The 12,909-nt window shown below is 37.2% G+C and overlaps 1 protein-coding gene across 2 annotated transcripts in view; it reads left to right on the top strand.

Moving 5' to 3' along the window:
- LOC121378928 (WD repeat-containing protein 90-like) overlaps positions 1-12,909 on the top strand; it is a 79,931-nt gene that overhangs the window by 10,205 nt on the left and 56,817 nt on the right. For both annotated transcript variants that reach the window (XM_041507318.1, XM_041507319.1), the window contains exons 9-15: positions 4,816-4,869; positions 5,745-5,813; positions 6,208-6,318; positions 6,817-6,962; positions 9,686-9,743; positions 10,872-10,990; positions 12,216-12,377. In XM_041507318.1, the coding sequence (XP_041363252.1) occupies positions 4,816-4,869; positions 5,745-5,813; positions 6,208-6,318; positions 6,817-6,962; positions 9,686-9,743; positions 10,872-10,990; positions 12,216-12,377 (719 nt within the window). The remainder of the gene's footprint in view (positions 1-4,815; positions 4,870-5,744; positions 5,814-6,207; positions 6,319-6,816; positions 6,963-9,685; positions 9,744-10,871; positions 10,991-12,215; positions 12,378-12,909) is intronic.

Below are 12,909 nucleotides of genomic sequence, written 5' to 3'. Positions count from 1 at the left end.
TTTCAGCACTTTGAAGAACATCTAAGCCGAGATAGGCTGTTGTTAGACCTTTCTTTCTTTCCATCAATCTCTTTTGTTTAATTCGTGTGTACTGTTCTTCAAATATCTGGTTACATTTCAGAGGGTTATGTTCCTGCTGGTTAAGTTCGTTCTTCAACTGTCTTCGTGCAGTGATGTGTTTTTGTAAGTTTTTAACTCCAATTAACAACCAGGCAACAGCTCTTTTGAGTTTGTTCCACTCAGAGTAATGTGTCAGTAGTTTATCCATTGCATTTGTAGACTGCTGCATTATGTTAGTATAAACTCCTTTCACCTCTAAATCATCATCAGGTAAAATATCCAGACCTGACACGGGGGTCGGCCATTCAGATTTTGGTTCGGACAAGAAGCTTGGTCCATTCAACCACAGACTGTTTTGCAGGAACTTCTTCATAGGAAGACCACGAGAGGCACAATCAGCTGGATTAATTTTTGTGTTGATGTACCTCCACTGTTTAACATCAGAAGTTTCCCGGATAATAGCAATGCGATTTGCTACAAATGTTTGGAAGCACGAGTTCTCATTAGCCACATACCTTAGTACAGTCATACTGTCTGTCCAGAAATATGTTTCATAAATTTTATAGTCCAGTTCTCTCACCAACATTTGGTTGAGCCTCACAGCAGCAGTGGCAGCAGTGAGCTCCATTCGAGGAATAGTCATTTTCTTGAGAGGAGCAACCCGAGATTTCCCATTCACGAATGAGACAAAGATGCGTCCTGTTTCATCAGTGAGACGTAAGTAAGTAACTATTCCATAACCTAGATCACTGGCATCGGCGAAATTGTGAATTTGACAGGATACAACATTGCCAAATGATCGTGGTTTGTAGCATCGTTGTAAATTCAGTTTCTCCAGATCACCTAATTCATTTGTCCATTGTTGCCAAATCTTTAAATCATTTCCTTTAATTTCTTCATCCCAGGGAACATTGTGCCGGCACAGATCTTGAAGAAGTAGTTTGGCATTCAGAACAAATGGTGCGGCCATCCCCAAAAGGTCATATACAGAGCTTACTGTTGACAGAATACCACGCCTTGTAGGTGGTTTATTGTGTTGCTGAATTTTAAAGCCTAAAGTATCAGATTTTACAAACCAGACTACACCAAGCGCTCTTTCATTTGGAAGACGTTGGTGCTCTAAATCAAGTTCCTTGACATCCTTTGCCCGCTCTTCTACCGGGATCGAATCCAGCACATGATGATTATTGGAAATCTACTTTGTTAAACGAAAGCCACCTTTCTTGCAGAGGGCAACCGTTTCCTTAATCAAGTCTACAGCCTCTTCTTCTGACTTCACAGAGGTTAAACAGTCATCTACATAGAAATGTCTCTTTATCACATTGGCTGCTGCTTTAAATTCATCACTGAATTCCTCTGCTATATGGCGAAGAGCAAAGCTTGAACAGCTAGGAGAAGATGTGGCACCAAACAGATGAACTTGCATACGATACACTGTTGGCTCTTTATGGAGATTTCCCTCTGGCCACCAAAAGAATCGAAGACAATCGCTGTCGTCCTTGGGTAAATGGACTTGGTAGAACATAGCTTCAATATCTCCCATAATGGCGACCTCTTCCTGTCAGAAACGAAAGAGAACACCTAGTAGACTGTTTGTTAAATCAGGTCCCTGAAGTAAAACGCGTTTCCAACTCCTTGAGAGCTGCAGGGTATCCCTGTTCCGTTGGAAGATGGCTAAATCCAGAGACAATACGATTAGCTTCACCAACAGTAAATTGCTCCAAGAAACTCATTCGTTCATCATCACTATCAGAGTTCATTACCACTTAAACTGACGAATATATTTTCAGTATTCCATTGGATTTCCCCCAAATCTTTTAATTTCTGCAGTTGGTTTCTTCAACTGGCAGACAACAGACAAAATATTATTATCAGCTGGGATGTCAGCACTATTGCTTTGGAAATAGTCAGCATTATCACCTGAAAGAGACTCACTATTAACAGGACACACATGCATTAACAAGCTTTGACATGGATCATGACCTACATTTCTGACATTTACAGACCTATTCTGATCATTCATTTCAATATTCTGAAACCCGATCCCATTTCTAGTATCAACATTCTGACCTGCAATATTTCCTATTTGACACCCTGTACCAGAATCTTTTTGCGATGTGGATTCTAAGCATAAACCTGCGTTGCAATTTGTCATTTCAGTACTTTGAAATGCATCGCCCCTAGTTATAAAACTATTCTGAAATGTAGTACCTATGTTCACCCCAGTACTGCCTCTCATAATTTCATTACTGTGAGAAGTGGTGTCAGTGTGTAATTGAAGCCCCGAACCACAACCTACAATTTTATGACATTGAGACGTGGTGGCTGCATGTACATTAGACATAACATTTGTGACATCATTATTCTTACTAGCAAGGACAAAAGGGGGGCATTTAAGTTTAGTACTGACGGACTAATACTTGACTGGCTATGTCTAGAACTCAAGTAATCATTTTGACACACAAATCTATTTAACACTTCATTCTTGGCTTCAACTATTGCCATTTTAGTGATCAAATTCAGTTCTTCTTCTTCTTGTTTTAACATCAGTTTTTTTAATTGTAGTTCTTGTTTCTTCTTCAAAGAAATTTTCATAGCCTCAAGTTCTGCCTTTTCTTGTTCACCCTTCAGTCGTGCTGATGATACTGTACTGTTACAACTTATTCGTGATCCAACACTGTTCAAACTTCTCTGTTTTTCTTGTGAATGCGCATGCGAATACCAGCCCTCATAAGATACCTTAAAGTTCTTCAAGTAAGTGTCTTTCTCCTCCCAGCTATTAACCAGATATACTTCTTTCTCGTCTGCTGATAGAAGTGTACAATATTCCTCATTCACCTTAATAAACTCTTCATACATTTCCAACCATTTAGCATATTCAAGCTGAACATTTCTAGGAGCTGTGTTGTCGGCCTTTAGTTTCTCCATATTTTCTGACTTGCGCTTCAAGTTCTGGAATAGATTTGATAATTGTTTATCCATATTTTCCCTTGTATATAGCAGTCCCTTTCTGGAAAGTGTCTTGATCCTGCCTCCTGAAACCATCGAATCAGTTTCTTCTATTACATGAGCAGCCAATCTTCTACCTTCCAGTTCAGAGGTATCTATTTCGGTTTCTTCCATATTTGAAGCAGTCTGATTTCTCCAAAACCAAGCAAGCCGAGATACGTCAATGATGTGGGACGTCATGTGAATATCAATGCTGAGCCTTTAATTCGGAAAACTTTATTTGCCGAGAGCAACAGATTGACTGAAATATACAAAATATACTATAAATAGCCTATTATTGATTTATACAAACATAGTATTTGTTAGGAGCCAACATAACTTCTATGACATTACAAACATCCAGTGCACACATGTCGCAACTATCAAATGAAACAATAATCTACCCTTAGCACGTGTATAATACATATATATATAATAAGTATAATATAAGTAATACAATGCGCCTACCATTTATATACATGTACATTTATATACATATACCATTTAATACATATACATATACGTGTATAGGCTTATTTCGCCTTAATATAAGACTAAGCAATATTTTATTTAAACATTTTAAACTAAGTTATAAATAGTAATACATACCGTATTTGTCGGCGTACCACATTCTTTTGGAATTAACAAACGTCTTTTGGAAAGATAGAAATTAACGTTGCCTAAAGAATGACGTAACAGAATTACCATGACGTCATAAACGTAAACAAAGACGTGCATGCAAAGTAAACAAACAAATATGTACATTACGTAAATGTAATGTTTGGCCTTAACATGTGCTATCCTGTATTTGGGATGGTGCATATAAAATATCCCTTACTGCTAATCGAAAAAGAGTAGCTCATGAAGTGGCAACAGCTGGTTTCCTCTCTCAACATCTGTGTGGTCCTTAACCATATGTTCGACAACATATAACCGTAAATAAAATATGTTGAGTGCGTCGTTAAATAAAACATTTCATTCATTCCTTCCTTTCTTAAGACTATATGTCAAAATTATCAAATATTTGACATCCAATAATTAAAAGTTCCATGTGCTCTAGTGGTGTCATTAAACAAAACAAACTTGAACTTTTTCTTACAGACACCGATCCCAACTTATTGGTAGTGTGAAATAGTTGTGACTATTACATTTAAAAAAAAAAAAATTGCTCTTAAGTTGCATTATTTACAAGTTATACCGGCCTCGGTGGTGTCGTGGTTAGGCCATCGGTCTACAGGCTGGTAGGTACTGGGTTCGGATCCCAGTTGAGGCATGGGATTTTTAATCCAGATACCGATTCCAAATCCTGAGTGAGTGCTCCACAAGGCTTAATGGGTAGGTGTAAACCACTTGCACTGACCAGTGATCCATAACTGGTTCAACAAAGGCCATGGCTTGTGCTATCCTGCCTGTTGGAAGCGCAAATAAAAGATCCCTTGCTGCCTGTCATAAAAGAGTAGTCTATGTAGCGACAGTGGGTTTCCTCTAAAAAAAACCTGTCAGAATGACCATATAGCCGATGATAAGATAAAAAAATCAATGTGCTCTAGTGGCGTCGTTAAATAAAACAAACTTTATTTATTTATTTACAAGGTCTTACTTAAATGATCAAGTTTGACAAATTCACTATTTTTCTGGTCAACCTGATGTTTGTACTAGCTCAAAAAACATAATTCTTAAATGTTGTTTTTATTTTAATTTTATGTAAGTAAACCTAAATTGAAGAGCATGTGGCATTTTCTGATACTCTTGATTTTTGTTTTACAGGTTGGTGCAGATAACAGTCATAACAACTTTTTGTCAAACAAACCGAGCTGCAGAGTGAGTTAATTTGTAAGAGTTGTGGTGTCTAAAGGAATGTATGGTATTTCTGGTCCGTCTTTCTAGCTCATCAGCACAAATACAGTAGAATCATCTGTAGCTAATTTCTTGGTGCAGGAGCGGGATTTAGCTCAGTCGGTTGAGTGCTCGCCTGGTGTGCTTGTGTTGCAAGATCGAACCACTTGGTGAATCTATTAAACTGATTGCGTTTTTTTTCATTCCAACCAATGCACCACAACTGGTACCGTATGTGCTTTCCTGTCTGTGGGAAAGTGCATATAAAAGATTGGTATTAATGGAAAAATGTAGCAGGTTTCTTCTCTAAGACTATGTCAGAGTTAACAAATGTTTGACATCCAATAGCGGATGATTACTTAATCTATGTGCTCCAGTGGAGGTGTTAAACAAAACCAACTTTAACTGCTTGGTCCAACTAGGATTTGAGTTTAACTCTGTAGCTGAAGGAAACTCTTTTTATTAAATGTGTGCAATAATTAATTCTGTGATGATGACTTGAAATATTGAATAAAAATGAAATGGATAGCAAACAACACTAGTTGGTTAGCATGTACATTCTGTAATTATGCTACTAAAATTCAGCTGTCTGTAAGCTGCATAACGTCAAAATAGATCAAAAGTATTATTTAACCTGATCTGTAGGCTTGAGAATTTTTAAGTTTCTGATATAACGACCGTGCCAAAATTTTATGTCGCTAATATGTCACTTATTTGGATTTCGCTAAATTTTAATATCACTAATTTATGATTTATAGTATTTTGTTTTTTTGTGTATGTGTAAGTACTTATATTAATGTAATATTTTGTTTTATGTGTATATGTAAGTATTTTTATTTATTTAATATTTGGTATTTCAGACTCTGGAACCAGATCCAATATTGAAATTAAAACGGATAGTTGGTTTCGGTGGAAGCACATATCGAGAGGTTTGTTTCTTGGAGCATTTATTGTCTTGATTTTTAAAAACAAACAATAAACAAAACAAAAGAAACAGGTGATCAATGTTATTGATTTATGATGGTCATATCTTTGTTTTCTGTAAAGGTTATGACAAAATAGCAATAGGATTATTGTATGAGACTTGTATTGGCTGTTAAAGTTAAAATATATGACACTTCTAAAAGATTGTATTCTCATTAAATAAAAAATATTAATTCAAATGTTGATTTATGCACAGATATAATAATTTAAAAAAACCCCCAAAACCCCAATGTAATCACTAAGATGATGTTGTACTAATAAGAATGTTTGATTAAAAATAATTTTTCAAGATGTTGCACTAATGATAATAATGAATTTTTCGGTTGTTTTTATTTTCAGGCTGTTTGGTCGGCTGATGGTACCACCATTGTCTACCCATGTCATTCTGTTTTGGTTGCCATGAAAGTCAACAACGGCCATCAAAGATTTTTCCTTGGACATACAGAAAAGGTACTGAACCAAGCTGGCAAAATATATGCTTTTGATCAAATACTTGCTTGTCCTCAATGGGAGGGGCGGGACATAGCCCAGTGGTAAAATGTTCGCTTGATGCGCGGTCGTTCTGGGATCGATCCCTGTCGGTGGGCCCAGCGGGTTTCCTCTCTCAATATCTGTGTGGTCCTTATCCATATGTCTGAGTGTGTTGTTAAAACATTTTCCTTCCTTCCTCAATGGACTCCGATTTTGCCCCATCATAAATAGTTCTCCATGACTAGTGCATCAAAGGCTCTGCAGTATTGTTTTGCCTATGTCATTCCAACAGGTTTCCTGTCATTCTCTCTATTGACCAAAAGACAAAATATCCATATGTTCGACAACGGACAGTCATAGTTTATAACATGCTGAGGTGTTAAACAAATATTCTTTTCCTGTTATATTAATTTTCTCTATTTACCCCTGACACTGATGATGACATTTAACATTTTGTGTGTTATTTACTTGGTCTAGATATCGTGTCTGTCCATGAACAGCAGTTCGTCACTGATTGCGTCGGGTCAGACAGGGCAGATGAGTGTCGTACGAATTTGGAAGTTCCGGTCAGGAGAATGTTTGTCCATGTGTAAGACCCACGTTCATTCACTGAGCTGCCTCAGGTATGTTAAATATGTTCATTCCCTGAGCTGCCTCAGGTATGTTAAACACGTTCATTCACTGAGCTGTCTCGGGTATGTTAAACATGTTCATTCACTGAGCTGCCTCAGGTATGTTAAATATGTTCATTCCCTGAGCTGCCTCGGGTATGTTAAACACGTTCATTCACTGAGCTGTCTCAGGTATGTTAAACATGTTCATTCACTGCACTGTCTCAGGTATGTTAAATACGTTCATTCACTGAGCTGCCTCGGGTATGTTAAATATGTTCATTCACCTAGCTGCCTCGGGTATGTTAAATACGTTCATTCACTGAGCTGCCTCGGGTATGTTAAATATGTTCATTCACCTAGCTGCCTCAGGTATGTTAAATATGTTCATTCACCTAGCTGCCTCAGGTATGTTAAATATACTGAACAAAATAAGAAACTTCTGCTAACTTTGCTTGAACATAACTTGATGAAAACAAACCGGGGGAATAATTGTTATATATGCGTTTAAAGAGTGTTCCATGATGCATCATTTGGTGCAAAAATCATGGCCATAGGTTAACAGAAAGTGGGAGAAATTTTGACCAAGTGTGGTAGGGGTTTAAAAAAACCACACCCACTTAATAACAGGTATGACCACCTCTTGAATTGACCACTGCAGTGCATCGCAGGCGCATAGAATTGACTACAGTGTTGATTTCTGCCTGTGGAATATTGTTCCATTCCTGAATGAGCGCTTGACGAAGTTCGTTGACATTAGCGGGTGGGTTGGGACGATGCCTCAATTGTCTGTCCAGACTATCCCAGACATGCTCGATGGGGTTGAGATCAGGACTTTTAGCGGGCCAGTCATCAATGAAATAAATGTTATTTGTCCTAAGAAAATTTACAGAGTCTCTAGCTGTATGAGAGGTGGCATTATCATGCTGAAAAATCGAGATGTTGGTGTGTTATGGAACAGAGGAATGACGTGATGAGTGAGAATGTCATGGCGGTAACGTTGAGCATTTAAATTGCCATCAATGATGACTAGTGGTGAACGATAACCATGGGCAATGGCTGCCCAGACCATGACACAACCCCCACCCCCGAAATGATCTCGTTCAAGAACACAACGGTCAGCATAGCGTTCATTTCTCCTACGGTAGACGCGCACCCTGCCATCACCATGTTGTAAAGAAAATCTAGATTCATCCGAAAAAAGAACGGTATACCAGCGATGACGTTGTGTTAAAACGCATCCGACGTAAGGACGTCGTGCATGTAAACCGTTCTCCCGCAGACGATTACGAACAGTTTGCCCACTGATTCGGTTATTATGAAGCCCAGGTGTGTTAGCAGCAGTAGCAGTGGCAGTTTGGAATCGATTGCGCAAATGCATGTTCATGATATAGCGGTCTTGACTACGCGTTGTAACATGCGGACGTCCACGACGGGGCAAGTCATTGGTGCTTCCTGTCGTACGAAATCTTACGCGAAGATTTCGTATTGCTCGACTAGAACTCCCAACATGCCTTGCAACGTCTTCTGTCGACATGCCAGCATCAAGCATGCCAATCGCCCGTTCATGTAAATTATTGGGTATTCTTGGCATACTAAAAATGCTACAATGTAAGAAACTTTATTTTTTTTACAAATTTTGAAGCGTTTTCGTTCACTTGACAACAATGTCAGTAAGACAAGTAAAACAAATTGACCGAATACTACACAGGACATGTCGAACCATGCATGCACGTGCAAATTGAATTTCATGTTGTCGACGATTAACAGTGCAAAAATAATAGATAAAATTCATGAATCCTGATAATACAGCTCAAGGCTAATACTACCTATATAATTTCATTACACAATGAATTCTTTAACACAGAAAATACTATATGTACAAATCAGAAGTTTCTTTTTTTGTTCAGTATATGTTAATTCACCTAGCTGCCTCAGGTATGTTAAACTTAAACATTTTGATTCTCTGAGCTATCTCAAGTATGTTAAACTTAAACATGTTCATTCACTGATCTGCCTCAGGTATGTCAAACTTTAATATGTTCATTCACTGAGCTGCCTCAGGTATGTTAAATATGTTCATTCACCTAGCTGCCTCAGGTATGTTAAATATGTTCATTCGCCTAGCTGCCTCAGGTATGTTAAATATGTTCATTCACTGAGCTGCCTCAGGTATGTTAAATATGTTCATTCACCTAGCTGCCTCAGGTATGTTAAATATGTTCATTCACCTAGCTGCCTCAGGTATGTTAAATATGTTCATTCACTGAGCTGTCTCAGGTATGTCAAACTTTAACATGTTCAGTCACTGATCTGCCTCAGGTATGTCAAACTTTAACATGTTCATTCACTGATCTGCCTCATGTATGCTAAACATGTTCATTCTCTGATCTGCCTCAGGTATGTCAAACATGTTCATTCCCTGAGCTGCCTCAGGTATGTTAAATATGTTCATTCACTGAGCTGCCTCAGGTATGTTAAATATGTTCATTCACTGAGCTGCCTCAGGTATGTTAAATATGTTCATTCACTGAGCTGTCTTAGGTATGTCAAACTTTAACATGTGCATTCACTGATCTGCCTCAGGTATGTTAAATATGTTCATTCCCTGAGCTGCCTCAGGTATGTTACACATGTTCATTCCCTGAGCTGCCTCAGGTATGTCAAACATATTAACATTGACTTTGATATCTATGTGATCTAGCCTACTTATTCCATCTTTAATTTATTTACAGTTTTTCTCAAAATGGAAATGTTTTGTGTGGTGTTGGAAAAGATGGACATGGCAAAAATGTGAGTCAATTATGAAGAAGTGTTTTAAAGCAAGTTAATTCATTGTAATAAATTTGATAATTAGTGTAGAATATTATGATCATTAAACAAAAAAATACAATATGTTGATCAGTGTTCAGTTTAAACTGGAAGCACTGTTTGAATGTGAAACATGCTTGAAGCTAAATACACACACCTTAATGTGCTGGTAATAGTGGTTAAGTCTGGTAGGTACTGGGTTCACATCCACGTACAGGCTTCCACCCAGAGTAAGGTCTAGACGATGTAAGATTGCTATACCATTTTCTCTCTCACCAACCACATACAACTAGCCAATATCTCTCCATCCTGGACAGACAGCCCAGATAGCTGAGGTGTGTATCCAGAACTGTACTTGAACTTTAATTGGATATAAGTATGAAAATCAAGTTGCAATAAAATACAAACATCCAATATCTTTCTGTTCACAACTGTTGGCATGTCTTGTTGTTTGACACCCAATGGTTGATGTTGTTAAACACTCATTCATTCGTTCGTTCATTCAGTCTTGTTATTTAACTGTAAAATATATATTGTATTGGGTATTTTATTTCTACACTTGTGATTCTTTTATTTGTTTTAGTCTACAGGGATGTGAGAGCTACACGGAAACGCGTAAATGCACTTTTTCATTTCATCTAAAAAAACAAAAACATGATGTTCAATACTGTTGACCACGCATGGTTCATTTGCATGTTTTCATGGTTTCAAGTTTATGATGTGTGCCTTGTATTATAAATTATAACCAGTTTAGATTTGTTAGCATTTAATGCAATTTTTGGCAGTTCCAGGGGTTGCAAACAACAATTTTCCTTCAGGGGCCCTTGAGCGGCTACTGGACCCCAGCCGCAGTAAGCTTTTTTGTTCCTACCCCTCTCACATCCCTGATTCTAGTCAAAGAGCTGTTACAGTCCTATTTCTTGTGCTAATGTTGATTAATACTTGGAAAATATCTTGACATGTTATGTTCATCACAACATCATAGCAGTTTGTCATTTCTGTTCATTGATAAACTAGTATGATCTTAGTTGTAAAATTCATACTTAAAAGGGAAAAAAAAAAAAAATTCTGTTACAGTATTTCGTCAATAGATTTTTGTGTCCTGTTTAGATGATTGTCATCTGGAACACATCGCGAGTGACAAAGAGTCGCGAGGTGACGGTCGTCGCTAAAGCTCACACTGATGTTGATATTGTACAGATGAAGATCGCTGCATTTGATGATACACGGTCAGGGTTATGAAGCTGATTTACTATCCAGTGGGGGCGGGATTTAGCTCAGTCGGTCAAGTGCTCGCTTCGCAGGATCAAACCAACTTGGTGGATCCATTCAACTGATTGGTTTTTTTTTCTTGTTCCAACCAGTGCACCACAACTGGTCAAAGGCTGTCGAATGTGCTTTCCTGTCTGTGGGAAGGTGCATATAAAAGATCCCTTGCTGCATTAGGAAAATGTAGCGGATTTCCTCTGATGACTACGAGTCGTAATTACCAAATAGCCGATGATTAATTAATTTGTGTGCTCTAGTGGTGTCATTAAACAAAGCAATTTTTTATTTTTTATTTTACTATCCAGTGTAATGATTTTTGACAATCAATGAAATATCAGAAAATAATATTGATATAAGATTGTTAGCAGTTATTACGGTAATGGTGATGATAACTATAAAAGTTTTATTTTATTTCCACTTAACTTTTACCATTTAATTTTTTTAAATGTATCCAGTGCACCACAACTGATATATCAAAGGCTGTGGTATGTGCTCTCCTGTCTGTGGGGTAGTGAATATAAAAGATCCCTTGATCTAATAGAAAACTGTACTTGGTTTCCTCTCTAAGACTATAAATGTCAGAATTACCAAATATTTGATATCCAATAGCCAATAAATCAATGTGCACTGATGGTGTTGTAAAACAAAACAAACTTTATTTTATGTGTACTTTACCATTTGATTTTGAATTATATTAAACCATTTCATTTTCAAGTGTTAATATTTGATTTTGAATTATATTAAACCATTTCATTTTCAAGTGTTAATATTTGATTTTGAATTATATTAAACCATTTCATTTTCAAGTGTTAATATTTGATTTTGAATTATATTAAACCATTTCATTTTCAAGTGTTAATATTTGATTTTTAATTATATTAAACCATTTCATTTTCAAGTGTTAATATTTGATTTTTAAATATGTTTTATCATGTGACTTCAAAGTGGATTTTATCATTTAATTTTAAAGTGTATTTGATAATTTGATTTCAGTGTATATTTGACCAACTGTATATCTCTTAATGTTTGACACTACTAATTGTCCACTTCCTCTCTTTCTTATTTGATGACATTTCCATTTTTATGAATAATTCTCTTTACCGTTTAATTGTTTTACACCCTTTTACCTGTTTGGATTTAAAAAAAAAAAAATTGTTAATGAGACTTTGAATATGTTCATTTCAGAATGGTGTCGTGTGGAAGAGACAACATCCGCTTGTGGCGTGTTAAAGAAGGAAGTTTGCGATCAGCCCCAGTATCGCTGGGAGAGTATAACAACATTGAGTTCACTGACGTTAGCTTTGATGTCGGGTATCGTCCCAGCCAAGACTTGGAGGCCAGATCAATGTAAGAGTGAAATACATTGTCTAATATTACGCACACAATCTCACACATTGCATGTAGATTTGATGTCTGGTATCGTCCTGGCCAAGACTTGGAGGCCAGATCAATGTAAGAGTGAAATACATTGTCTAATATTATGCACACAATCTCACACATTGCATGTAGATTTGATGTCGGGTATCGTCCCAGCCAGGACTTGGTGGCCAGATCAATGTAAGAGTGAAATACATTGTCTAATATTTCACACACAATCTCACACATTGCATGTAGATTTGATGTCGGGTATCGTCCCAGCCAAGACTTGGAGGCCAGATCAATGTAAGAGTGAAATACATTGTCTTAATATTACGCATACAATCTCACACATTGCGTATAGATTTGATGTCTGGTATCGTCCTGGCCAGTACTTGGTGGCCAGATCAATGTAAGAGTGAAATACATTGTCTTAATATTACGCACACAATCTCACACATTGCATGTAGATTTGATGTCTGGTATCGTCCTGGCCAGTACTTGGTGGCCAGATCAATGTAAG

Source organism: Gigantopelta aegis, chromosome 8 (assembly GCF_016097555.1).
Source record: "Gigantopelta aegis isolate Gae_Host chromosome 8, Gae_host_genome, whole genome shotgun sequence".
Classification (NCBI taxonomy): Eukaryota; Metazoa; Mollusca; class Gastropoda; order Neomphalida; family Peltospiridae; genus Gigantopelta; species Gigantopelta aegis.
Note: the sequence above shows the minus strand (reverse complement) of the source record. Positions and strands in the feature narration are given on the sequence as shown.